The sequence below is a fragment of the Canis aureus genome, chromosome 15 (assembly GCF_053574225.1).
Source record: "Canis aureus isolate CA01 chromosome 15, VMU_Caureus_v.1.0, whole genome shotgun sequence".
In the NCBI taxonomy this organism is placed as follows: Eukaryota; Metazoa; Chordata; class Mammalia; order Carnivora; family Canidae; genus Canis; species Canis aureus.
Genome location: NC_135625.1, coordinates 48,824,969 through 48,851,495, shown reverse-complemented (window position 1 = coordinate 48,851,495; position 26,527 = coordinate 48,824,969). Strand labels below are relative to the sequence as shown.

General features: G+C 50.8%; 1 protein-coding gene across 4 annotated transcripts in view; it reads left to right on the top strand.

Moving 5' to 3' along the window:
* DPP6 (dipeptidyl peptidase like 6) overlaps nucleotides 1-26,527 on the top strand; it is an 823,115-nt gene that overhangs the window by 679,778 nt on the left and 116,810 nt on the right. For all 4 annotated transcript variants that reach the window (XM_077849559.1, XM_077849557.1, XM_077849556.1 and 1 more), the window contains exon 8: nucleotides 21,497-21,617. In XM_077849559.1, coding sequence (XP_077705685.1) covers nucleotides 21,497-21,617 — 121 coding nt within the window. The remainder of the gene's footprint in view (nucleotides 1-21,496; nucleotides 21,618-26,527) is intronic.

The following is a 26,527-nucleotide window of genomic DNA, read 5'->3' as shown; positions in this document are numbered from 1 at the left end:
CAGGACTTGGCTTGTAGACATCACACTCCTCCCGTGGACTCACGGTGACCTGAAAGCACAAGAGCTGTGTCTGTGGTGTCATGGTGACCTCGAGACCCAGTGGGGGGTTGCGAGCAGGTCCCAGCCCCCCTCGCCCCCAGCATCCTCCCGTGTGCGTTACCCCCTTACGGCTGACTTCCTGTGCATGTTAATCTCATACCTGAAAAGAGAACACAGTCCAGGGCAGAAAAACCCTGGTTCCATTCGCTTGGATCTTAAACCCCCTCATGGGGATTGGCCTCTTATGAGCCAGACTCGATGAGTAGTGTCTGAGCACCTTCTGTATGCCACCCAGCCCGCTGCCTGGGGGCCGCCTGTCGCCATGTTTCCTTGTGGTTCTACCTTCCTGCATCATTTGCACCGAATGGATTAGCAAGGCCAGGAAAACCCAGAACATTCTTCAGGTCTTTGTTTCAGAACGTAAGGAGTTCTGAGGCAGAAATGATTGCTTGGTTAGGATCCCACGTACCAAGCGACTTGCAAGTGTCTGATGCAAGCCACACACTTTCCCACTACTCCAGCAGGGCCCCCTGAGTGACCACACAAAGCACTGTGCGTTCAGCAGATGTCTGGGATGTGGTTTTCGGGGCCACGTGAGCATGTTAAGGAAGGTGGGGGGACACAGTAAGGAGGGCGTTCTGTGTTGGTCATCCTCAGGCTCTGCCTCATAGACGAGAGGCCAGGCTTTGACGGCTCCTTTGTAACAGAGAGAGTGCAGACCGCAGGTCCCGAGCTTTAAGTTGTCCTGGGTGGAATTACTCATAAATTCTGCTTTTTCAGTATTAATTTTGCATTCACCACATCTTCCCTGCCAAGCATGCTGGTGTTCTGCGTACACTAGTGATGCAGAAGTTCCTCTATCGATGAAACTTGTTGACGTAAAGAGGAAGTTCGTTGGAAAAAATAAATTATAGGACCAGTGATACCCCCAAACGGTCCAAACTCATCAAGGTGCTTGGTGGTTGGGCAGCCTCTGGGAAGCATATCCAAGGTGGGAAGAACCCAGGGTTCACAGCACCAGCTTGGAACAAAACCCAGCCCTACACTTCACAGGGCCTTGTGAGGCCCATGACTCCCCGAGCCTCGGTTTCCGTATTTGTAAACAGGGCAGAAAGACCTCGAAAGTGTGCCATAAAGGCCACTAAGACAACTCGTGGGCAACCTCACTTGATGTCATATTGTTGGTTCTGTTCCCTTCCTTGGCCACTGACATGGAAGGAGAACCTAACAGTCTCTTGAATCTGGGCCAAAGATAGAATAATTTTTGCTCCAATGGTGAGAAAATTATAAGACGAAAAAACACAGGCTTTGGAGCCAGATGACCCTTTTAGCTTTCCTTGACCTTGAGCCTTCTGAGCCACTTTCCTCATCCACAACGGGAGGGTGAAGATTCCTGTGTTGCATAAGTATTGGGAGAAGCTGAGGGACTACGTGTAGTTAAACCACCAGGAGGTGATCGCATCAGGTACACAGCAGGCACTCAGCAGACCACAGTGGTTCGTTATGGTCCGTGGTCCGTGTTTGGGGTCCCTGCGGTGTCCCTTCCTTGTGTGAAAGCCCCTGGCCTTCCAGGTCCTGTTCTTGGGTGCATGAAACACTGTCGTTCAGGAGGGTCATTCTCTGGGGTTTTGAGAACTTGGGTTTTCCAATCATAATTTAGGATTCTGGAGCAGCAGCTGAGTCTCATCTCATTAATTCATTAAAGGTTCAGGGGCGGAAAGCGCAGCTGCTCACCATCCTTTTCTCCTTGGGATACATTCATTTGAGCGTTGTTGTCTCCACTCTTTCTTCTCCTGACAGTTACATTCCACCTTTCAGGGGGCGTTTGAGGATTGAAGGGTGGTCATTGGGTTCCCCTAAAGGGATGTTTTAGAGGCAATGGTCTCAGCAGTAGTCTCCGTACATTGTGGCAAAGCTGTTTCCCCGCAGCGACCACCACGCGCTGCAGCGGGGACACTGGCCTGTCTGGGAAGGAAGCCCACCCCCGCCACCAGCCTGGCCGCTGCCGCTGCGGTTCCCTGAAGTCTCCCCCCCAAGTCCCGCCTGCAGGACACCAAGTGATGTTGTGCAGCTGACATGTCTCCTGATGTTATAGGAGTTTGAAATTTTGCTTTCTTAATTAACATTTTCATTTTGCAAAAATTTTGGAGTGCACTGATTTTTCAGAAGGTCTAATTACCAAGCTCACAGCAGGAGGTCGGCTGCGGATTAAAATATTTCATCATGGGCTCCCTGCTGAGCCCAAAGATGTCCTCATTCAGGCAAGCCCGCCCCCAGTCAGCGGGGGGCCCCTGGCCAGTGGGGCTCACAGAGGCAGGGTGGTGGGGTGGGGGGCTCTTCTGAACCAGGCCTGGGCTAGGGTCCAGTAGGCCATGTTCCCAGAGAGTCCCCCACCACACCTGTCCTTAAGAGCACTGTGTGTGTAGGTGTATAGACTGACATGTGGCATCAGGTAACTAGAGCCTCTCCTGGCCACCCCCCCCCCCCCAGCTCCAGGCCCAGAGCTCCCTGTCCTGTGACCTGTCACAGCCATGTGGCTCCTATGTGTCTAGAAGACTCTGGAAGGTTCTAGCTAAACCTGAGCAAAAACAACTCTCCGGAAACACCATCCCCAGTGTCATGGGAGTAGTTACACCCAGACATGCTTGAAGGCTTGGGTACAGACACATATGTCTGTGTAGAAAGACAGGGAAATTTGGGGTTTATATACATTTTCAACATGACTGACATAAATAATGAAGATCAGCTTTGGGTTCCTTGGGGCCCCCTGGCCCTCCCCACTCGTGATGAGCTGCCTAAACCCTGGGCAACCAGCTGTCTCAGTTTTTCTGGGACTGAGGGGTTCCCAGGATGCTCAGACACTCGGTACTGACACAGGGGTGTCCCTGGACAAACAGGGCAGTCGCTCACCCAAGGGCATGGAGCCCTCCGTGCACCCCTCCCTGGGCATCAGGTGAGCCTGCACTGCTCCACCCCTTCCCCCAAGCATACCCACCCATACCTGGGCCAGCGTGTGAGCCCATTTGCGCGGCTGTTCCCCCACCTGCTGCCCCAGTGCCTAAAATAACTGAGATTTGCCAGCTCGGACAATCCAGGAGACTTAGACCTGCTGTTTTGTCATTAAGGGAGGCTCTGGGTCTGTCTGCTGTGAAAGGCTGCGTGGGGAGCTGCTGCGGGCTCCATGCGTGGGAAGGCCCGAGTGAGGGGCCCGGGTGGTTGCAGGACGAGGGGAAGGCTCAGGGGCCCCGGGTGACATACAACAGAAGAGGTTGGTGTGGCACCAGCTCAGGAAGAAGGAACTCGGCACCCTGTGCTGGCCCTGGGCAGGGCCCATGCTCGTACAAGCTAAAGGGTGACAGGAGGCATTCTGGCTCGGCCTGAGGGAGATTCCTGTCTGTGGGGACGAGCACACAGGATGTCATCTAAGCAAGTCAGGACGGTTTTAGGAACAGGTCTTGCCTCCTCAGCTTTAAGACAAGACAGTGTGCTAAGTGGTGGCTGTAGTGCAGGGAGGTGACAGGGGGTGCCAGGTTGCACGGGAGCCACCTGGTGTTCCCTGAAGTTGAAGAAGGTGAGCTAAGTAGGCTCCTGCATGAGATGGGGCAGACCTGGGCCCTGCAGAGCTGGACGGGGACTCGTTGCTGTGGCCTGTGTGCTTGCCCTGCTTCGAATCTAGGCTCCCTAGCCCCAGAGCTGCTCTCCTCTGGAGATTTAAATACCCCAAGACACATGACCCAAAATGCCAGGTGTGCCCTCGCACTGTCTTCCCTCAGCCAGGGGCTTCCAGGTATGGCCTGCACCTGGTGGCTGGGTCAGGCCTTGTGTGCAGAACACCCATCCCTGAGGGTCGGGTTGGGCCGTGTGTGCAGAGCACCCATCCCTGAGGGCCAGTCAGGCCGTGTGTGCAGAACACCCGTACCCAGGTATACCTGGACAGAAGAGCAGGGCTGCCCCCAAGGCTCCCCTGCACTGTCCCCAGGATGTCCTCCTGTGACCTGTGGTCTGTTTGGCAGCAGAAACAGAGGTGCCCAGTTAGGTCTGTTCACCCCAAGGGAGCACCATGTCATGAGGGCCTGAGGGTTCTCTTCTTCTCTCTCCATCTCCAGAATGTTATTTTGTGCTTTTAATATAAATTATCAATTCATACAGGGACTCGTTTTCAAACAGAGGTAATAGCAGAAGAAAACAATGTCAAGGTGGAACAGGGGTAACGTTGAAAGTAAAAGATGCCACCTCTTCCATGAAGGCTTCCGTGACTCACAGGCTCCCAAGGCTCTGTCCACACCCACCTTATGTGGTAAATACTAGTTTCTAGATCCTTTCCCATAACAGAATATCCTATGGGCATTAGGGTGATGACCCACTTGTTATTTTATCCCAAATTCTCAATCCTGGGGCCTGGCACATTTTAGGTAGTTAATTAATTTTTATTATTTATTGATTTTCCCATTGTAAAAGTAACACAGAACATAGAAAAGTATGTCACAAAAAAAAGGAACAAAAACGTTCTTATAATAGTACAAATAGACCCAGTACCCACAGATAATTACTGTTAATATTTTAGTGTTTTTTTAATCTTGTTTCCAAGGGTAAATGCACTCTATACAATTATAAGAGGTGTTATATCCCAACCTTTTTGCCTATTATAATGCAATTAGCATTTTGTATCATTAAACATTTGTACACATAATTTTTAATAGTGATATAATATTTCATCGAATGGATTTATAGGAATTTAAGTAATCATTTTCTTGTTGGATATCTAGACCATTTATAATATTCCATATTAGAATTGATGGAGTAGAATGCCAAGGGCCTGATGTGTTCCTGAAGTGAAATTACTGAGTCAAAAAATATAAACTTTTTTGAGGCTCTTCCAATATAATTACAAGTTGATTTACATGGGCTTACTCACTCGTTCTTGTGGCATACTCACCAACATCAGATCTTATCATTTAGAAAAAAATATTGATGATACAATGATTTTTAAAAAATCTTTGCTAATATAATCCAATTGCATGGCTATTTAAGTCAGCAGATATGTAATTACACCTGTGGCCGATTAAATTAGCATGTATTTAATAGTACATTGATTGTTTTCCATCAGTTTTCCATAAATTAATACTGATCCAATCTTTTCTTGTGAATTACCTGGTCTTGGTCCATTCATCTATTTCTTTTTAAGATTTTATTTATTTATTTGAGAGAAAGAGAGAGAGTGAGTGTGCAAGGGAGGTGGGGAGGGACAAAGGGAGGGGGAGAAGCAGACTGCCTGAGAGGCAGGGAGGCAGCGCAGGACTCAATCCCAGGACCCTGAGATCATGACCTGAGCCCAAGGCAGATGCTTCTCCAACTGAGCCACCACTCCAGGCACCCCAGCCAGTTCATCTCTTATTGCCTTCCACTGTGTAGATACGAAAGGGTGAGAGATGGGTGACAGAGGGGTACAGGCAGCAGGGACAGGGTGTGTACGGCCCTAGCACCAGCGACAGTGCAGTGAGCAGAAGTGCCAGGTGTGGTAGGCTTCTGAGCCAGATGCCCTCGTCCTCCGTGCCCAGCCTCCGGGGAAGGTGCTGATGAGCAGGAACAAGCTCGAGAGGAAGACATAGGAGCTTCAAATACTTAGAATAATTCTCTATGGACTAGATAATGAGCCCTGTGGCGCTGGAGAGAAGATGGGCTGTTTCTCACATCACCCTGGAGAAGAATGAAGCTCCAAGCCTGGTGGCCGGGGAATGTCAGAGGGGATGTGCATGAGTAGGATGAGTTGGCCTGTCTGGGAAGGGCGTCGGGGGCACCAGCACACCCTCTCTGCAGACACCCGCCCCCCTTCCTGCTGCACACCTCCAGCGAGCTCAGGCTCTCCAACTAACTTGCTGGGATGAAAGTCCATGGGGAGTGGGCCCACCACGCTGGCAGCCAGAGGTCATGCATGTTTGGACGGCGTGCAAGAAGGCCCAGAAACATACTGGGGAAAACAGTGCACTTTTCCACACCTCAGGGAGATCCTGGGAAATTCACTTCTTCAGAGCAGAAGACTGCTTTTGGCAACCGAGGAGGCGAAGCCTGCTCAGTGCAGCACAAGAAGGTTTATGAGGCGAAAGAGTGCCAGAGACAGGGAACTTGTCCCTTCTCTCCATGCTCGTAGAGAGTTTTCTGTTCACTACACTTCTGTTTCCCTTCAGACCCGCTTCTGTAAAGGCCCAGTGGTCCAGTCATTTTTACCCAGACAGTTCTCAGAATTGTTGTAGACAAACCCACCTGCTGCATGCATCACCACCCCTGGAGGGCTTGCTAGGAGCCCCTGCGTCTGGGACAGAGCCTGAGAATTCATATTCAAATGTGTTCCCAGGTGCTGTGGATGCTGCTGGCACTGAGCCGTCCTTGGGGAATCACGGGCATAATGGATCAAGCAATACGGTTTTCTAATCCTGCCATTTGTGGGCATGGGACCTTGGCCAAGGCTTAACTTTCCTGAGCTTTTCCAAGGTGTCTGGACAAGGAGAGGCCACAGATCACGGACCCTAAGAGTGGCACTGCCAGAGTCCTGGCTCTTCATCCAGTAAGATGCCCCTTCTTGGGCAAGTGTGATCTTTCGGAGTCCTACTTGCTCTACCCTTCTAAGGGAAAAGTAATCCATAGTAATACCTGTCCAGAAGATTAAGAAAATTAATATTTGGAAGTGCAGAACAATGGTCGGCTAACAGTAAATGCTATACTAGGAGTATGAAATAAACATAAATATATACAAAGCATTGATCACTGCTTGGCACCACAGTGTGCCCTCAACACATAGTAGTTACTACTTCCAGAGTCATTGGTATGACCCTACTAATCTGCAAATGCTCAGCACCAACAATCTACAAGGTTCTGATGTGGGCATCAAGAGAAACCTGTTCTTGGACATTACATTTCGTGGGGATTTAGCATAGAAGGAGATTTTAGTAGCGGGGGTTAGGGAGAGGCTCCGCAGAAACGCTCCAGAGAGCAGTGGGGCAGCCATAGGTTCTCTGCAACAGACACACCGGGCAGTGGGCTGGCAGGAGACCAGTTCAGGGCATTCGGATTCGAGCTAAGCCAAGAATTCTGGAGGCCAAGAGGAGCCAGAGAAGGATGCTCAAGGAATCCGTTGTGGCAGCATTTGATTTGCTCAGGCTGATGCAGGCTTATTCACTAGGGTCTTCGCTGTGACATCAGTACTTTACCCACCAGATCATGCACCTTCTTATCACTTACCCTCATCTCTACAGCTGCCAGCCTCCGAGGTTTGTAGATCTCTGAATTGCATCAGATGCCGCTGTCAGTGAGCCAGGAAAAAAAATCAAACCCTGAAAGCTATTCCTTGAAAAATGTAGGGATGAGATCTCCTCCATCATCCAGAATGCCGGTTGCATGCAGCACAGGAGCTGGTGTTCGTTGTCTGCCACAATTATTTATGTGGATATAAATATAGATGTATATAAAGATATATATCTTTTTAAGCATGGATGAGGATGTGTCTGGACAAGACAAGGAACTCCTGGAGGATAAAGACTTGTTATTTTCCACAGTATCTTAGATAAGAAAGAGTTTTGTGGAGGAGGGAGATGGGCAGAACCTTGGAAAGAGGGTATCTATAGCAAAAAAAAAAAAAAATAGTGTATATGTTCCCAGTATTTTTCAATTATAAGGGACAGAATTCCAAGTGAAACTAGAATAAACAAAAAAGAAAAGTGTCTCACATGCCAGGAATAGGCAGGATTGGCATCAGGCAAAGCTGTATCCAGGTGCTGGAGCAAATCCTCCGGTGCACACCTGTCCCTCCCTTACCTATCTTGCTTTCTTGCATTCCTTTTTCCTCCTGCATCTCCCGTCAGGTCAACTTCTTTTTGGAGTTTATTTTACTCTCTCCCACTGACAACAGACATTGTCCGTGAGGTCAGGAGTACAAATAAACCCTGGGACCTCCTCATCTGTGCCCTCACACCCCAGGACCCAGAGGCAAGAGGCTGTCAGCCTCAGAAGTCCATCAGGAAGGTGCTGAGAGAGAACCTTGGCTGGTCAGCGTGTGCCACACACCTACCACCCAGTGAGCATTGCCGGGGCCACAGGGGTCGGGTCCTGGGGGTGAGCCATGTGCTGTGGTGGTGGTCAGGGCAGGAGGTGGCTCTCACAGGCAGCCCCAGAGCCACTGGAAGAGTCAGGGACGGCTGCACGCTAGGCCAACAGAGAATGGGGATCGCCACCAAGCGGTTTGCCCGAGCATCCCAACCTGGAACAGAAGCAGATTGTCTCCTAAGGGCAGTGCAGCGAACACAGCTGTCCTTGGGGTGGTGGGTGAGCGTTTGCCCAGAACAGCTGCAGCCGCGACAGGGGTTACGGCACAGTGATGATCGCCGTCATCTGGGACGACGGAGGCAGTCTCCCTCAGGAGGGGTCGGAGGGCCTCTCTCCCGCAGTTGGCCTGAAAGCCTGTCAGGTGTCCTTTGTGTGGCTTTTCAGTGTCCCTCTCACGCTGAATCCTTTAAAGAAACATAACCCGATTAGTGCCATTGGCACTGATACCATGATGAGTGACGTGGTGACGCTTCCCGGGAGTTGGCAGGTCGAGGTGCCGGGGACACACCCGCCCCCTGGGGACCCCCAGGCCCACCCGGCTCCAGCCAGGGGCTGCCGTGGGCCGCTCAAGATGTGGGCAATGGTGTCGTGGAAGATGGAAGAAGGAGGAAGGAGCAGAGTCTTGCAAGGCCCAAGGTCGTTCAGGGTCAACGAACTGCTTTCACGGTGAGGAGACGTGCTGCTCATCTCACCTGCGGCCTGAGACGCAACCCACCCCAGCCCACGTCTGCTGGGACCCTCTCTATAGCCGTCACCTAAGGTGGGGTCGTGGTTTCCTCACTGGCCTGCGCTGGTGTCTGTCCTCTTGCATGTGTCGGGGCCCGAGAGGCCCCCGTGATGCCTCTCCGCTAAGCCATGTCCGGGCAGCATCACACACGGGGACTTGCCCGCACGGAGGCTGGTGCCAGCCCCCACTGCCGTGGTCCCTCGGCTGAACTACCGCACTGGGGTCCCCTGTCCACTGGTCACTCCCTGGGCCCACACAGCAGTGGCGTGGTTGTGGAAGGCACGTTACACGCTCATTAGGGGCATCTGACACACAGTGACCCTGAAGCCCTTGGGTCGCTGTCCTTAGATGAAAGTGCAAAGGCATTAAGGGGGACACAGGGCCTGCCTCCGCTCTCCCTGCCTCTCCTCTGCACCGTCCGCTTTGGTCAGCCCCCCTCGCCTCCTGCGCTCCTCACTGGGTGCGCCCACACGCCTCTGGGCACTGCACGGCCCTTTGCCCCCCTTGCCTGGCCAGCCTCCGTGCACCCTCGCGTCCCTGCTTGGATGTCACCCTCAGAGCAGCCCCCCAATCCTAGGCCGGGGCCGCATTGGGTGCTGGGCCCCTTCCCTCCCAGCACTTTCCAGCCTGCGGAGCTTCAGGAAGCCCACACAGGCCATCCTGAGTGGCCCGGAACCCCAGAGCCCCACAGCAGCAAGGGGAGTTTGTTGGCTGCTTGCACACACTTGCAGGCAGGCGAAACGCTGGCAGCCTCCCTGATGCAACCCCAGATGCAGTAGGAGCGTTGCCTCTAGTGAGCTGTGACCCACTGTAGCCTGGGCGTGGAGGTCAGTCGCATCACCACAAACACAACTGAGCTGTCAGATGCTCAGGAATGTCATTTTATTTTGAGACTTCTTCTCAGCCTTGAAAAAAAAAATCACACATCCAAAATCTCTGGGTTAAAATGTATATCCAGGGAGGGGAGGGTGAGAGGATGCGGAGAGACTTTTCTGGGCAGATGACTTTGAAAAAAAGAAGCTTTTCCCCCGGTTTAAAGGCTGTTTGCAGGGAGGGTTGTTAATCTAGGGTTTTCTCTTGGTTCTGGTTGGCATTTTGAACTGATGGAAAAATGCAAGTCCTCTCTGGTAAGAAGGGTAGTTTTAGATTATCTCTAAGATTCTCTCTTTCCTGGCACAGAACTCTGCCCCGTGGAGTTGAACCCTGCGTTAATTCCCTGAATGGATGTGGGCTGTGGGGGCGGGGAGGACCCTGGGTTTTGCTGGGTGGTGTGTGTGTAGGTGGCGCCACCTGCGGGAAGGATCGGGTGGGCTGATGACACTTGGTCTGCTAACCACAGGATACCTAGAAATGTGCTTTAGGATCTTGGAGGTTTCCTCCCATAAATTCTCTCCACAGGTGCAGCCAGTGTGGTTCTCTGTATTTTGAGGGTGGGAACAGTTACATGATTTTTGTCATGTCCCACAGCGGTCTGGGCAAGAACCAGGTGCTCTGAATTTCAGGCTGGTGGATTTACTGGGAAACATAATGTGTTGTAGTCGCTGCACAGATCAGATGTGGCCGCGCACGGCACGTACTCTGTGCCCAGCCTGGTGCATCAGAGATGCTCAAGTGGGTGTTTGTGAGGTTGGTGAGGACGTCCCCAAACCCCAAACTGGGTAAGAATTATCCCGAATCTTAAAACCTCTCCTTGACCAACAGCCTTGGTTGGCGTCCCTTCCACCCATCCATTCTCCACACGGGGTTCTATAGCATATCCTAGTAGAGGATCCTATATAGTATATGTACGATATCCTATATCCTACGTATAGTATATCTTAGTGTATTATATAACCTAAGATAATAGAGGTTCACTTCCTTACCCCACTGAGCAGAAGAACGGCCAAAATACAAGTGACAGGAATGCAAAACAGAGCAAGTGTAGAATTTATGTAATCTGGAGAAGAAACAGTAGTTCCTGAGCATGAGCCCTGAGTGGTGGGGGAATGGCCCTCCGAACCTGGGGGCATTGCCGCAGGGATGGCAGTGAGCACATGTGAGCCGTTACCCCTCAGTTCAGAGGCAGCTGAGCACATGGTCTGGAAGGGCCCCTTACACCTGTTTCCCACAGTCTTCCTCACAAAATCTACCTACCAGAGTCCTTTCTGATGAGCTTCGCCGACTGCTTACCGTAGGTGTTCTACTGTATCCGTCTCTGTCCCCCTCGGGGGGAGCACACCCCATTCTTAGTGATGTTCGATATTGTTGCTGTTCAGTCTTTGATGATTTGATAAACAAAATAGTCTCTCTGTAATAGGATTTCTTTTTGTTATTAGTGAGTGCAGACACTTCTGTATCTTCTGGGACTTTGTGTGGGTCTTCAATATACCCATTCGTGTCCTTTTCCCATTTTTTTTAAAGATTTTATTTATTTATTCACAAGAGACATAGAGAGAGGCAGAGACACAGGCAGAAAGAGAAGCAGGCTCCCTGCAGGGAGCTTGATGGGGGACTCGATCCCAGGACCCCGGGATCACACCCTGAGCCAATGGCAGATGCTCAACCACTGAGCCACCCAGGCGTCCCTACTCATTCTTTTAATTCACAGTGAATGTGGTCCATGCTTTCCACTCATAGGAATTCATTCTAGGGAGATATTGGAGATCCAGGTAAATATTTTTGTATAGAGATGCAGCAATAGCATTTTTATGGTAATGAAAACAGAATCATGTCAAAACCAGGAGCATAATAAAGAAACTGTGGTGTATCTCCTAAAAGGCATTATCTCAGAGATGCTTCGTGATGTGAAAAAGCAATATTGATATAAATTTTAAAATGGCAGACAAAATCACATAGGTGGCATGACCTTAGTGTTATTAAAAACTAGATTTTGTGCCCACCTACCAACACACACACACACACACACACACACACACACACACACATCTGGGAGGGAATAAAAAATACAGCAATGTTTCTTTCAATAGTCGTATGTTGTGTGTACATGTGCTTTATAGGATTATGGATGGCATCTTTCCTTTCTTCTACGGATGCTGTATCAGTGGTGAATACCTGAGGCCCAAGGTTGGTGGGCTTTGCTGCCTTCACAGACCCGCCGATAGTGATCTCACCAGCCAGTTTGTTCTCCAGAGAAACCCAGCACCACTCTGCTGTGTCTGGTGTTGGTGTACCTCCCTTCTTATAATGACTCCATAATCACTTCATCCAGGAAACACTTGGAACCCCCCACCATCATCAGTTTCTCCTGACATGAACCCAGAGAAGATGGGGCATCTGAGGAGCCTGAGGGCTGCTCCGAGACCCCCGTGGCAGTCTCATATCGATGGTGCAAACATTCTGACTTGAACGTCGACAAAAGGCATGCTTGCCGTCAGCCTGATACCAAAGAATATAGATGGGAACTGCTGGCCACAGGGCAGCCAGCGTTAGCTGAACCTCCTCTGTGGGATGGCATTCAGCAGTGCCCCCAGAACCATCCAGCAGCCGCTACCTCCCAGTCCCCATGGCCAGATGACAGCTCGGTAGACAGGAGCCCAGAGGTGGGTGTGGAATCCGCCCTGCTTTGTGCCCCTCTGAAGCCTCGGGCATAGCTTCCACACCCCACGGGGAAGTACCCAGTGACAGGAACCATGCACTTGGGGAAATCACAGCTACAGCTTCCACCCAGTACACAGTTTTCCTCGTCCAGGTGCAATGTATCAGAAATAGTTTTGCCTACCCTCAGGGTCTCTACCTACCCACACCAGGTGTCCAGGGCAACAGAACCAAATTAGCCAAAAGTCAAATTCTGTGCAGACAGACCAACCATGAAGGTCCTAATGGCCCCCAGCACAGATTAAAAAAAAAAATCCATTAACCACAGTTGGTCATTCCAGCTTGCTGTCATGGGACCTGTTGATGAGGCCATTCAACATTCAAGGGACCGGTGGTGTCACTTATTGTACATCTAGAAATGAAAACCATATAAGAGACACAAACCTGATCAGCCTCCCAGGGACATATTGGCCTCTCCCGCCAGCATTTTGCTTCCTCACCAGAGTCTCCTAAAAGATATGTTGACCAGGCTGCAAGATTTAGAGACCCAATTTCTGTGTTCTGCTGACATGTTTTATTTGCATGTAGTTCCAGCGATGTGAGTTAACTACGTGTAGTATGCCCTGTGGGATTAGGGTGACCTGCAGCAAAGATGACCCGGTTTGCTTTAGGAATCCATGACTTCCTTACGATTACTGTTGAACCCTGGTAAATGTAGTCAGTCCTGAGCCCCATGCAGACCGTTCTGTGTTTCACTCTGTGAATCAAATTTCATATCCTATATCATGGGATCTTTTATCCTTATTTACTATGGGAGGGTTGGCAAAACTGTGCTTGCTCAGGAAATAGGATATGTCAAGTGAAAGCATGGGGGAAAAGCAACTAGTAGATAATCACTGCTGTCAGGATGGCTTCTCGGAGATTAGGAAAGTCCGTACACTGTGCCGACTAAAGAGACCTAGGATGATGTGATCCTTGAGGGTTTTGAGCTGCCGAATGGAGAACCCATGTTCCCCTGTGATGCTAACATGTTGGGTTCACTATGAATGTTGAAACATCTTCTCCTGATCTGAATATTCATGAGACTCTTAGGTTGAACAGTGTAGACGCTGGAGGAAATCCTAGAGACCCCAGGCAACCTCAAATTTCATAGTGAAGGATGTGTGGTTTGGCGAGCGAGGCACGTGAAGCTGGCCAGCCAGCAGTCTCAGATAGGATTTAGGTTTCTGCCTCGGGTCCCAGGTTCCTTCCAGCTCGTCATTCTGCCACCACCGGCATTGCTGTCTTTTTTTCCCAGCACTGAGCTGCTCACACACTTCCCCATTGGCCTTGAATTTCCAGAACCAAAAGCTGAGTTGCACCAAATTACAGTAATTAGCTCATCCTTGGTTCCTGAGATAATTAGCTCCCTCCTTAGCTGTATATGTCACTGAGAGCTTTATTGTAACCACCCTGTGCACGTGTGGATATGTGTTTCATTGTCACCTACTCGGAATCCATTTTAGAAACACTGAGGGTATCAATTAGCCCTTGGTACCGAGGTTCGCAGGAACAGAGGTTGGCCTCTACTGAGCTCAAGTTTTGTTAGCTTTTCAGATTCCAAAACAAGTCAAAGCCTCAATTAGTCAAAATTCAGCTAAGTCATATACCAAATGTTGGGTTATATATACTACTTGCATGGAAGAGTTATCCCAACACACGCAGCCTCAAGGAAGACGACCCGGAGGATGGATTAGATTCCATCCAATTCACTCTCGTACAACGACACCAACAGTTCCAGGCAATGGAAACACATATGATGATGATCTTAGGCAACACAAGTAATTGTCCCTTACTCAGTAATAATCCCTCCTATTGAGTAAGTCAGGAAAGCAGAAAAACATGGGAATATTTCCCTTTTAAAGACTGAAGTCATAAAGATCTTTTCTTTGATTCAAGAATTCACCGTGAAAATCTATTTAACTGAAAGTTCACATTCCTCCAAAGAATTCCAATTAACTGAACTTCCACAGAATTTACTGTAACCATAAGTGTCTGAGCCATATATAGTCGAAAGTGCTGATTGAAAAATCAGCCTCATAAAAATGTGAAATGTTTTGTAGGAAATCGTGAATATACCTTATATTTCCAGTCCCATTGGGTTTGTACTTCACGATGTCTCTGCTTAAAATCAGGGTGCGGTTCGGAGCGAGGGGTGTGCTGACTCTCTGTGTGTGGGGCTCTCACCTTCTTCTCCAAGGATAGCACAAAGAACTAAAATGCCCAGAAATGAGGGAGGGGATTAGACTTGGTGAGTTAAGACACAGTGAAAGCAAATTTGTGGGAGATGCATGTCTGCCAGCCAGTTGTTTGAAAACTAATATGTGTACTTAACAGAGCACCGCCAGACACGTCATCCTGTGAAGGATGCTGCGGGGGGAGAAAGGAGCAGGAGACGCGTCCCCACCCTGCTGGAATTGGAAGGCACTGTGGAGAAAGACATGCAGGTCCTGAAGGGGGGGAGCTCTGGGCAGCAGCGAAGGCAATGTGGATGGCACCATCAGAATGTGCCAGCAAAGTCCCGAGGTCGGGGAGGCCAGAGCTCCACGGTAGGCACTCAGAGAGTAGGGGAGAGGGGCACCTGGGTGGCTCAGTGGCTGAGCATCTACCTGTGGCCCAGGGCATGATCCTGGGGTCCTGGGATCGAGTCCCACATTGGGCTCCCCGCACGGAGCCTGCTTCTCCCTCTGCCTGTGTCTCTGCCTCTCTCGGTGTGTCTCTCATGAACAAATAAATAGAATCTTTAAAAAGAAATCAAGCAAGCAAGCAAGAAAGAAGAGAGAAGTTTCTACCAGGCCTGGTCTCACAGGGGGCGTTGGCTGGGCTGAGAGGAGGCCCCAGGAGGTACAGCACTGGCCTCACGTGGCAGAGATGAGCGGGGCCCTGAGGACCTCTGAGAGGGGAAGTGACGCAGGTGGGCTTTATCCCTCAGGCTCAGAGGAAGGAGGATGTGGAGCAGCAGGTGCTCAGTGCATGCATGTAAAAACCCACATTAATGTCACTAGGGTTTTCAGACAAGAAGGAATCAAGCCCCAGGACAACTGTCTGACCTTTGCATCGGAGTGCTTGCCGGCGTGCTGTGGATGGAGCGGGATGAGCCAACCACTGCAAGAACTTGATTCAGGGAGAGTTTCGGGCCCACAGCCCCTCTGATGACGGTGCCCTGCAGCCTGGCCTATGGGGGGGACCTCACGTGGGTGTTCCTGTCCAGTGGAAGTGCATGCGGCCTTTTTTCCGTCTGCCTCCTTCACAAACCCTGACGTGTCCCAGGCTGCCATCCTCGGTCCTCTTTCAATCTGTCCATCAAGGATGGCAGGCTTCCTCTGCCTCTAGCCTCCTACCTGCCTTTTCGCCGCATCCAGATGATGCCCCGCCACCCATGCCTCTGAAGTCACTCTACCTCTTTATTCCTGATATCTCAGACTTTTTAGATTCCCTGATTTTGATCTATAAAATTCCCACAAATTCTGCTTTCCAAAAGTCTCCTTCTTCAGTTGTGAATCAGTCAGCGATAGCCTTGTCCCATCACCTGGGACTCTCCGCCCTCCCATGCTGGAGGAAGAAGGCAGATCTTGTGCCCCGGCTGTGGTCTGGATGGTCTCCCGCCCCCTCTGAAGGCTCCATGGTGAGCTGGAGGTCCAGGATGCCAGAAAACCTTCTACAGCTCAAGTTTCTGTGAAATTAATTGAAATTTATTCCATTAAAAAGATTAACATGTCCAATTGTGTGCAGAGGTAGTGCGGCCACCAGAGTGGAGGGGAGGGCAGCAGGGTACAAAGGAGATGACACGTAGGCCTGGCTCCACCAAAGTGGAGGCTTGTCAGCTGAGAAGTCAAAAGGAACCCAGAGAGGAAACTCCGGGTACCAAGGCCCTGTCTGCTTAAGCCGTGTGCACAGGGAGAGAAAGTCTTTAAAAGTTGTTCTGCTGGAGCATCTGCCACCAACATAGGCTCTCACCGGTTTGTGCACTGACAGCCCTCCCTCCATGGCCTTTACTGGTGAGGTCTCGGGGGTGAGCGAGTCTTCAGGGGGGAACAGGTGCCACTCGGCCAGCAGGTGCTTCAGAGGGTCCCTCATAGGGCCAGGTCCCTCTGGGTGTACCTCTCCTGCCTCTCAGGGCCCCGGGGGTCCTGCCGCTTCTCTGTCACCATATCCACCAGCTGCTGTGGCTGAGTTCTGGGCAGGACAGGAGATGGACCCTCCTCAAGTCTGGGCTGGTTCGTCACTTCTGGGAGGAGCTTACGTGTCTCACTCCCATCTGTACGTGGAAGCCGCTGCCACTGGCCCGAGGGCCATAACCCAGAGCGGGCCCCACCCCACCCCACTTCTGATCTCCCTCATCTCTGCCTGGATTTTGTGCTCCATCTTTCAAAAGCCTCTCCACAGGCAGCCACATGTGTGTCGGTGAGGAGAGGCAGGCAGAGTGAGGGCAGCGGACATGAGGCCTCCCGGGAGAACGGAGCCCAGCAGAGCCTCCCAGGATGACCGGGACTCGGGCAGGTGGGTGAGGAGGAGAGAGGAGGTCTTGAGTAGGAAGCACCTGGAAGCTTTGCCCGTGGGGTATATTTTTTAAAGCTTTCTGGAAGAAAGAATCAAGGGCAGGGCTCCGTGCCTGGGATCGCAGGGTCGCAGTGGTGATGGCAGGTTTTGTTGGCTCGGCAGCCTTTCCAACTGACCGAAATCCAGTGGCCTTAGGCCCCGGAGCAGCTGTCAGGTGCAGAATCTGCCCAGTGCCGACCGGGCACCCACAGCGGGGAAAGCCATCCTGAGACAGAGGCTGGCAGCCTCTTGACGGAACAGATTCTAGAACCTGGGCTGATAGGATTTGGGAGCTAGCAGGGCCTCGGGGCCGGCAAGTCCAGTGGACATACAGCGCTAGACCCGGGCTTACCTGAATAAGCCCAGGTAAGGGGGCACCATGTGATGGCTTCTGTATCTGCTGGGAGAATCTTGATGTCAGTGACACCATGACATCTACCCTGTCCATACATGTTCTTCTGCAGAAGAGAGAAGTGGCCAGAGGGAGGGTGAGGATTTACTGCGGCTCAGACAGGTGTCCATGGTCTCTGGTTCATTTCTGGTTAGAAATCACATCTTTTGTTTATTTAACAAATCGCTGTAAAGAGGTGGCATGCCATGGCTGAGGAAAGCACAGATCTGCCTGAGTTCCTGAGCTCTGACTTCCCCTGGTGACCTTGGGCCCGGCATTTCACATCCTCTTGCCACCTGGTTTGAACCCCTGCTGCACCACTGACCAACGAGCTGTTGGTCAAGTTACTTACTGTCCCCCTGCTTGTGTCTTCATCCTCAAAACAAGGCCAGTGCCTCATCCATAGCATTATTTTTAAAATTAAATTGTTTATAAAGAATTTGGAAAATTGGGATCCCTGGGTGGCGCAGCGGTTTGGCGCCTGCCTTTGGCCCAGGGCGCGATCCTGGAGACCCGGGATCGAATCCCACGTCGGGCTCCCGGTGCATGGAGCCTGCTTCTCCCTCTGCCTGTGTCTCTGCCTCATTCTCTCTCTCTCTCTGTGACTATCACAAATAAAAAAAAAAAAAAAAAAAAGAATTTGGAAAATGCATGGCCAACATACACACACACAAAAAAAAAACCCAAAACAAAACAAACAAAAAAACTCAAAAACCAAAATGGATCGAAGACCCAAATGTAGGAGGTAAAACTCTAAAACTCTTAGAAGAAAACATGGGGGTAAATGGTCATGACCTTGGATTTGGCCATTCTTAAATGTGACATGAAAAGCCTGAGCTACTAGAGAAAAAAAGAAAAAAATAGGTAAATTGGACTTGATCAAAATTAAAAGCTAGTCTAGCTCAGATGTCACCTCCTCTGTGAAGCCTATCCTCATCCCTCCAGACAGAATGGGTCTTGATGGTGATGACCGTGACCACACTGATATGCTGTTGAGGCCCTACTTTGCATCAGGTGCTGCCCTTAAGTGCTTCAAATTTGTCCTCTTGTGCTCCACATCCACCCAGGGTCGGGTCCCATTACCATGTCTAGTGACAGGTGAAGAATCTGAGGCACATGGAAGTCCAGCAGCTGACCCAGGTCACATAGCACATCCTCTGTGCTCGCACAACCTGGTGGCATGGACCCCTCGTGCGGCCTGGAGCTATGTAGGATCCGGATTCCCATTTCCAAACACAAACCCTGAAGACCACCTTGCCCCCTGGTGTCCCCGTGTGTCATCGGACTGCCATAACTCCTGCAGAGTGGGAGAGATAGGGAGACTGTCGGGCCCGAGTCCTGGAGGGCCTTGAACCCCAGACCAGGCGCTTAAGCTCCATCCCACAGTTACCTGAAAGCCACTGCAGGTTCCAAGAAACACAATGAGGTAATAAAGATGGTGCTTTAGGAAAGATGATCCGGACTGTAATGTGTGAGATGAATGGGGGAAGGGGATGACGGGAAGCAGAGACATCTGCGCTCTGCAGGTGGCACCAGGGTAGCATCAGCCCTAGCAGCCTGAGTTAGAAGGCAGGACGGGAGCTAATGTCTCTGCACCTTGAAGGAGGGGGTGGGGGGGAGGAGGGCTGGGGTGGGCACATGGTGCTGGGAACCCGTGATGACCCCAGCAGGGCGCGGAGAGTGGGGTGCTCAGCTGCTCGCCCCCATGCCTGCCGTGGCCCTGTGTGGCCACCCTCGGCTCTGTCCCCCCAACCCCCCGACCCCACCTGAACATCTGGAGATCGTCAAATGTCTCCTGAGCAAAATGCACCCTTCCTTCACACTTGTTTCTTTTCATTTTCCTTCCTTTAAAAATAAAACCAAGGTGATAAAAGATTTATTATCTATCACAGCAAATTATGCTCACTCAAAATATTAATTGGCTGCAGTCTGATTTGGTTCAAAAATTTATTACAGGCTTAGAAGACATAAGAGAAGTTACAGTTTAGTAATACATCTTTCCCTTAGGCAAACTCCTGAGAACAACTACTGAAGTTAAATTATGATGTACACTTATGTGTCTGGAAGTTTTCCAGCTCGTTTCTGGTTGAAGTGAATGCTTGAAGCACCCGGAGCCCCGAGCAGAAAACTGACACTCGGTGGTGCTTTCGAATCTACCGCTGGCGAGAACCACCTGGGGAAACTGCCTTTTTTTTTTTTATTTTCGATAAAAAACAGCTAACATTTCCACCCTTTGCTGTTCTGTGCCAAATACCCCCTCTCCGTGGTCTCTTCAATGACGTCAACAGTATTTTTCCTAGAGTCTGTTTGAGAGATCAACACCTGGTGTGAGTCCTGGTCCCGGTCCACATGGCTCAGTTTCCATGGATGTCGGGCATCAACGTGTCCCGAAGCCACTTCTGCGGGTGCAGAAGGCAGGGCTGCAGGGGCACAAATGCAGAGCACAGCCGATCGGTACCTCTGAGAGCACCAGCATGTTGTCGGCTCCTTTTCTAGCTCAGAGTTTCAGGAGACATGAGGTTTTCCGGGGCCATGGGGTCCTGATGTTGGCCGCACATTGGAATCACGTGGGATGTTTTTTAAAAATTCTGGTTCCCAGCTGTCACCCTTTGGTACTGCTCATGGGGCTGGGCTCACAGACCAGACAGTGGGATTTTTAAGCACCCCCCCAACCCGGGTCATTGTGGTGGGCATCAGAATTCGAGAACCACTGACTGAGACCATCCCCTTCCTGCACAAGTGGGTCACCACCACCCAGTGTCTCAGGAATGGCTCTGCCACATGTCACCCCTTCAGCCAGACCTGGGTTCACTCAGTGCAGTTAGAAGCCCACCTGGGTGTCCCCTGGCTGGTGTCTGCCTCCACTCCCTTGTGAGCACCCTCAGATGACGGTGCCAGCTACACAGTCCCTGTTCACAGCCCCACTGCCTTCTCGTCACCAGAAACCTCCCATCTCACCGTACCACTCCCCTCCTCAGGCTGCCATCTAGGGCTCCCCACTGCTGGAGGGATTCCACGACAGGGGACAGGCCCTGCCGTCCCTGGGCTCCCTCCACCACCACCTTGCCCCGATGGGACAGTGCACGTGGAGCCCACTGACACCCCATGCCCACCTCGGCTCTGCTTCCCTCCTGTGCCGTTTCCTATGTGCTTCAAGCTTCTTGGCCCATCTCCGTCCTGCTCTTCACGAAGCCTCAGCGTGAACAGCACTTTCTGCACACCCTGTCACTTGCCGCAGTGTGGGTGAACCTTTAGGCTGAGGGAAAAAGCCAATTGCAGGAGGACCGATGTTGTGTGATTCCATTTACATGAGGTGCTTAGAAGCATCAGATTCGTGGAGACAGTTGGCAGAATCAGAGGGTGCCAGGGGCTGTGGAGGGCTGAAGGTCAGGGTCTCGTGGGCACAGAATCTCGGCTGGGGACGATGGAAAAGTTCTGGAGATGGTGGTGGTGATGGTGACACAGCAAGGAGAATGTACCTAATGCTACCAGATTATCACATAAAATTGGTCATGGTGGCACGTTGTGTGCCATGTATATCTTTCCACAATAAAAAAAGTTTTTTGAACCATTTTCTCAGTGACTTCTTTGACCTAAGTTAGGGAACCCTGTTACATGTTTCTGCTCCACCTGACCCCATCAGAACATTCTCCTGGTAAAGTTTGTCTTCTTTACCGGATTTTAAGTAGAATGAAAGCACATTATATGTCCCACTCCATTGATCACTGTGTCTCCTGTGAGTGGCACTTAATAGGTGCCACTAAATAATTTTTGGTGAATATTGAATGAATAAATGCCAGATTTCCAGTTTTTCAGCCCCTCAATCTTAATTGCTAGGAACAATGCAACGGTTAAAATAGTGCAGTTTGACAGGGAAGTACCTAAGGTATCAGACCACAGGTTGTCCAGTCCTGGAAGATGAGAGCATGGGGCAAACTGTGTAACATTGGAGTCTCTGATTAACCAGAAACATAAGTGAGTGAGCCCAGATGATCCCAATAGCGCCGTGGTTCTGTCAAATAAATGCACCAGGAAAAAGCAAATCACATCACCAACTTCAGATTTCTTAAGAGCACCCTATTTATAACCATATCCTTCATTAACACTATGTTTTCTCTCTTCCCAATTAGATATTTATCTTTGAAAACAATATCTACTACTGCGCGCACGTCGGGAAGCAGGCCATCCGTGTGGTCTCAACGGGGAAGGAAGGCGTGATTTACAACGGCCTCAGTGACTGGCTGTATGAAGGTAAGGTGCACGGGGCGGGCAGCAGGAGGCGGTGACCCTGCTGCTGCTAGACGGGGTGTGGTGGTTGTTTCCTTTGACTTCAGCTGTAACTGAGTCTCCGGTTTCATGAGGTTGTGCTGCATTACAAAGAGAAGCTGTTGGTGCTTCGGGGAGCATCAGAAGGTCGGTGGGAGCCCTCACCTAGTGGCCAGGTGTGTGGGGCTTTCCAGAACCCAAGCTCCTGGCAGAAGGGGCAGGAGGCGCCATCCTGGGAGGTTTGCAAATGCAAAGGCTTATCCACGCCCTTCCCAAGAGGTGGAGTACCTTGTGTTGCCTGGGGAGGGAGAGCTGGAGAAGAAATAACAGGTAAAGCTTTCCAAAGAAGCCGGTCTAGGAAAAAAAAAAAAAAAAGAAGCCGGTCTAGGTGATTTGCCGTCCCGGGTACATCCTCCTCGGTGGACATTTTCTACAACTGTTTTACTTCTGGCGCCAGAGTTCTCTAACTGAATGCATTATTAAATAACTAAAAATCGAGCGGGAAGCTCTCTTAAACATTTATAATCCGTCTCCATACTAATGAGACTTTTGTCCTGACAGCAACAACATGTATTGATTGCTATCACGTTCCGGTCACTGTTGTGAGCACTTTCTTATCTGTTGCTTCGTTTAACCGTCTGTCTGAGTCCTCTGGGGCTGCTCTAAAGAGCACTGTAGAGCAGGGGCTTGCACCACAAGCATGCATTCCTCACAGTCCTGAGGGCTGCAAGTCCACAATCACAGTGCCAGCCTCGCCGGTGGCCGTGGAGGAGCCCTCCTCACTCACAGCTGTTGTCTTCCCACCGCACCCACACGTGGCAAGGAGACAGGGAGAGAGATCTGGTCTCCTTGTCCCCTTATCAGGACACTGATGCCATCATGGGGGCTCCCCCCTCATGAGCTCATCCCCTCCCAAAGACCCCACCTCCTAACATCATCCTGCTGGGAACTTAGGCTTCAGTGTGAATTTTGGGGGACATAACATTCAGCTCGTAGTATCCCTCACAACAACACTGTAACAGGAGTGTCACCGGCATTCCCCAGGTGAGGCAAGAAGAGCTAAAGTGATGTGCCCAAGGTCACACGAAGTTATGGAGCAAGTCCTAGGGAGTACCATTGTTCAAGTCCAGGGCAACTCCCTTTCTCCAAATGCAGGTGTGGGTCAGGATGTTTCTGCACCAACATTGGGCCGGTAAACGGCTTATGTCTTCTGAGCCTACCTGCCTGAGACCACACAGCCACGGTGACAAGGCACCATGCTAGGCCGGGTCGGAGGGCAATCAAGGAATCATCAAGCCCAGAAAAGACTGTTTTTTCCTCAGTGCTGTGTTTCCTCCAGCTGAGACTGCGTTGGGGGCTTTATGCAGCACAGAGCATAGAGCAGAGAGGTATGTAAGCTCAGAATCCCTCACCATCATCATTTCACTGAGGTCTCTGAAGCAAAAAGTCCAACAACTTGATTCATAATTTTTTTAAAATATTTTATTTATTTATTCATGAGAGACACAGAGAGAGAGAGGCAGAGACACAGGCAGAGGGAGAAGCAGGCTCCATGCAGGGAGCCCGACGTGGGACTCGATCCCGGGTCTCCAGGATCACGCCCTGGGCTCAAGGCAGCGCTAAACCGCTGAGCCACCCGGGCTGTCCGATTCGTAAATTTAAAAGAAAAAGTTGAGATACCCGTTGTATACAATGAAATGCACAAGCATCAGAACACAGTTTGATGCGTTGGACAGATGTATATACTGTGCACCCCTGTCAGGACATGGAGCATCTCATCATCCCCTAGAGGTCCCTTGAGCCCTTCTCCATCCCATCCCCTCAGCCAAGTCTCCCTTCCTGATGCCATAAGTGGGCACCCCCCTCCCCGGGGTAGTTTTATTCTGATGTGGGGCAAGACTCAGAGCATTCAGGATTGCACTCAGGGTCCCAGTTTTTGAAGTTGCTTTCTGGGCCCCAAGAGAATCAACCTGAAGGCTTAATTGTCGTATTGTCCTTGGCCCCGCATGACGGTGTCATTGGAATAAAAAGACAACCAGCCGGTGTTCACTGTGGTCACGCTTTGTGTGCACATCCAGCCCCATGAGCAGCAGGCCTCGAGTTCCAGAGAGGTCAGTGCACAGCAATCTAAAAGCACCCCCCCTGAAAAAAGAAGAAAGGTCCTGGAGTCCTGGCGGTAAGAGTCTACACAGCTCTAGGACTAATCTCTTTAAAAAAAAAATCCATAACCTGAAGATTTAAAATATCATCTTTAGTATCTTCCTAATAAAATAAAAAGCTCATTGCTTGGCGAGTCAAGTTAAGCTTCAGCTTGAGCAAATCCACTGAAAGGAAATTTTTCTTCAAGGCATTTACACGAAATTGTGTTGGTGCGATAACAGAGCCCCAAATATTTTAAATCAATCATAGCTGATGTGGCAGCTTAATCTACTTACTGCTGTTCCCTGGAAGGTTATAGATGTTTGGATTTCTGGAGTTGGGCCCCCCACCACCCAGAGCCCCAGGGGAATCTTGGTTCCTGTTTGAATAATGTGTAAACTTGGAAAATTGTCTTTTTCCTAGTCTGTGATTTAACTGTTTTACTCCCAGATGCTTCCAAAAAAAGAAAAAAGAAATTAATTAATTTGGGGCGGGGTGGGGGTAGGTTGGGAAGGAAACACCCTGAAAGTGTTTCCAGAGGGCCTGACGTGCTTGGAGATATTGGTTCTGAGGAGAGGCCGGGCTGTGTCAGTGGGAAGCAATCCTGCAGGCCATGGCCTGTCGGCAGCAGAAAGCAGAACGTGGTATCTATTTGCAGTATCGTTTCCCTAAAGGGGTTTACATACATTGAACATTTCAGAATGCTGACGGCTGAGGGAGAGAAGAGGTGGGAGACGAGGGGGCAGCCAGACACCTGCACTCCTTGACCAGAGGTGTGCACCCACTCTGTGGGAAAATCTTGTCCAGGAGCTGAAGCAACCCACGTGCTGCTAGGGACTCAGCGCCGTGTGCCTCCCTGATTCGCTGGAGTCATCGACTGGCACGCGGTGGCCACAGATGGATTTCGATAGCAAAATGCAATCTTTGTTTTATTGTTCTGGGCAAATGTCAGGCAGTGACACAGAGTTTTGACTTTAGTATAAGGTCTAAAACTGCTTAATAGTGTCCTACAACTGTTTTAAGGGTTTACGGAAGCTGGCTATGCAGGATCTAAAAGTAAGATGTTCCTGGAGTTTTTTGAGAACTCCAATCCAGGATTCTGTTAAGAATTCACACTTTTGTCAGGTTTATATGATGGTTTCTAGGGTTTTTGTCTTCCCCATCATCAGCATACACCCGGGGCATGCTGGTACAGTGCAGAATTGGTGGCATGTGATTTTCTAATGAGACTTGGGGTCATTCAGGGTTTCAACCCAACTGCGCGAATCATCCATACCTCTACTGCCACAGAAGTCACAGGCATACCCCCAAATTAAATACCACTATTCACTGACATGCCCTTGTCATGAAGTGGCTTATACCCCAGGGGAACATGGGATGTATGGGGGTCACTTGAGAAGCAGGCCTGCCCCCAATGTAGAGAAGTCTTTATCTCCTCAACTCCCATAAGACACTGGTGAGGGTGGGAGGGGCAGAGAACTTAGCATGCAGCCTGGAGTCATCCGGCTGGGGTGATGGGCCGCACCAAGAAAGTGGCCTGAAGGGTATTTACTTAATACGTGGTTTGGTGTGGCTGAAATCCCAGGGCTGAATTTTAACCCGAACTCATCCAAAGGTACTTGGAAGTTGTGGCAAGATCCGAGGACCCGGCTTGGCCAGGTAGCCTTGGCTGGTGGACGTCAGCAGGAATGATGCTAGCCCTCCTCTAGCTTCCCTTGTGTGTGTTCCTCTAGCTTGGTTCTAGGGTCCATCCAGTCTGGCATCACCTGCGTGACAGTGACCAGATCTCGGGAAAAGCCCAGGCAGACTGCAGCGCCTCCTGCTGTGCCCATGCCTGGTGCCCACTGTTGTCCCAGCCTCCCATTTCCAATAGCCCCTGGCGCTCCCACCTCCTCCCTGGAGCATGGCCCCCATAGCACTCTGTCCACCTAGCTGGGAGCCCCCAGGTCCATGCCCCCTGCCCCTCAGTGCCCTGTGCTGACTCCTAGTGCCCACCTGCAGGACTGGTGTGGAACAAGTGGGGATGTGGCTGCCAGGCTGGGCCAAAGAGGCCCCCTTCCCACAGCTGCTGTGGACGGAGGTATGTTAGCACATTTGTGGTTGGTCCAGCTCAGAATGCTCTAGAAACACGGTTCCCACTGTGGTCTGGCCTGCAGCGAAATCAGGTAGAGTGTTGCTGGGCTGCCTCCTTCCGTGCTGCACACCTAACACCTAAGCCTTGTCCTCACCTGCTAGGTTCAGACTTGGCGTCCAGAGGCTACAAAGCCAGGACAAGACTCAGGCCTGTTCTGCAACTCTTGACGCTGTTTCCTAGAGCATCTTGTACAAGGTCACCACTAATGACCTGGCAACTTTTTAAACCAGTGAGGTACCCTGATAGACGTGCATGAAAGGTCAGGTGGGCCCGTGTAGATAAATCAGAGTCACTCAATGACTCGTGCCTTGGGTGTGATTCATGGTTTGGTAAGTCCTCGGGGAGCTGTGTCTGCCATGGGGTCCCGTGCGGTGTGATGTGTCCAGCACCCATGTGGTGCACATCACAAGCCGACCAGGCCACCTGGGACCCTCTGTGACTGTCAGTGTTCCGGGGCACAGTCCTAGCCTCAGACGGTAAGAGGGGAGCTGCGGGATATACTGCACAACATCTTGTTGCTGAGAAAGTGTTTCCAATGCCTCTTAAGCTATTCTTTCAACTTCTGGACATGCATTTACGTCATGATCTCTCGCGATGCATACGGAGCCACTCTGGCGTGCAG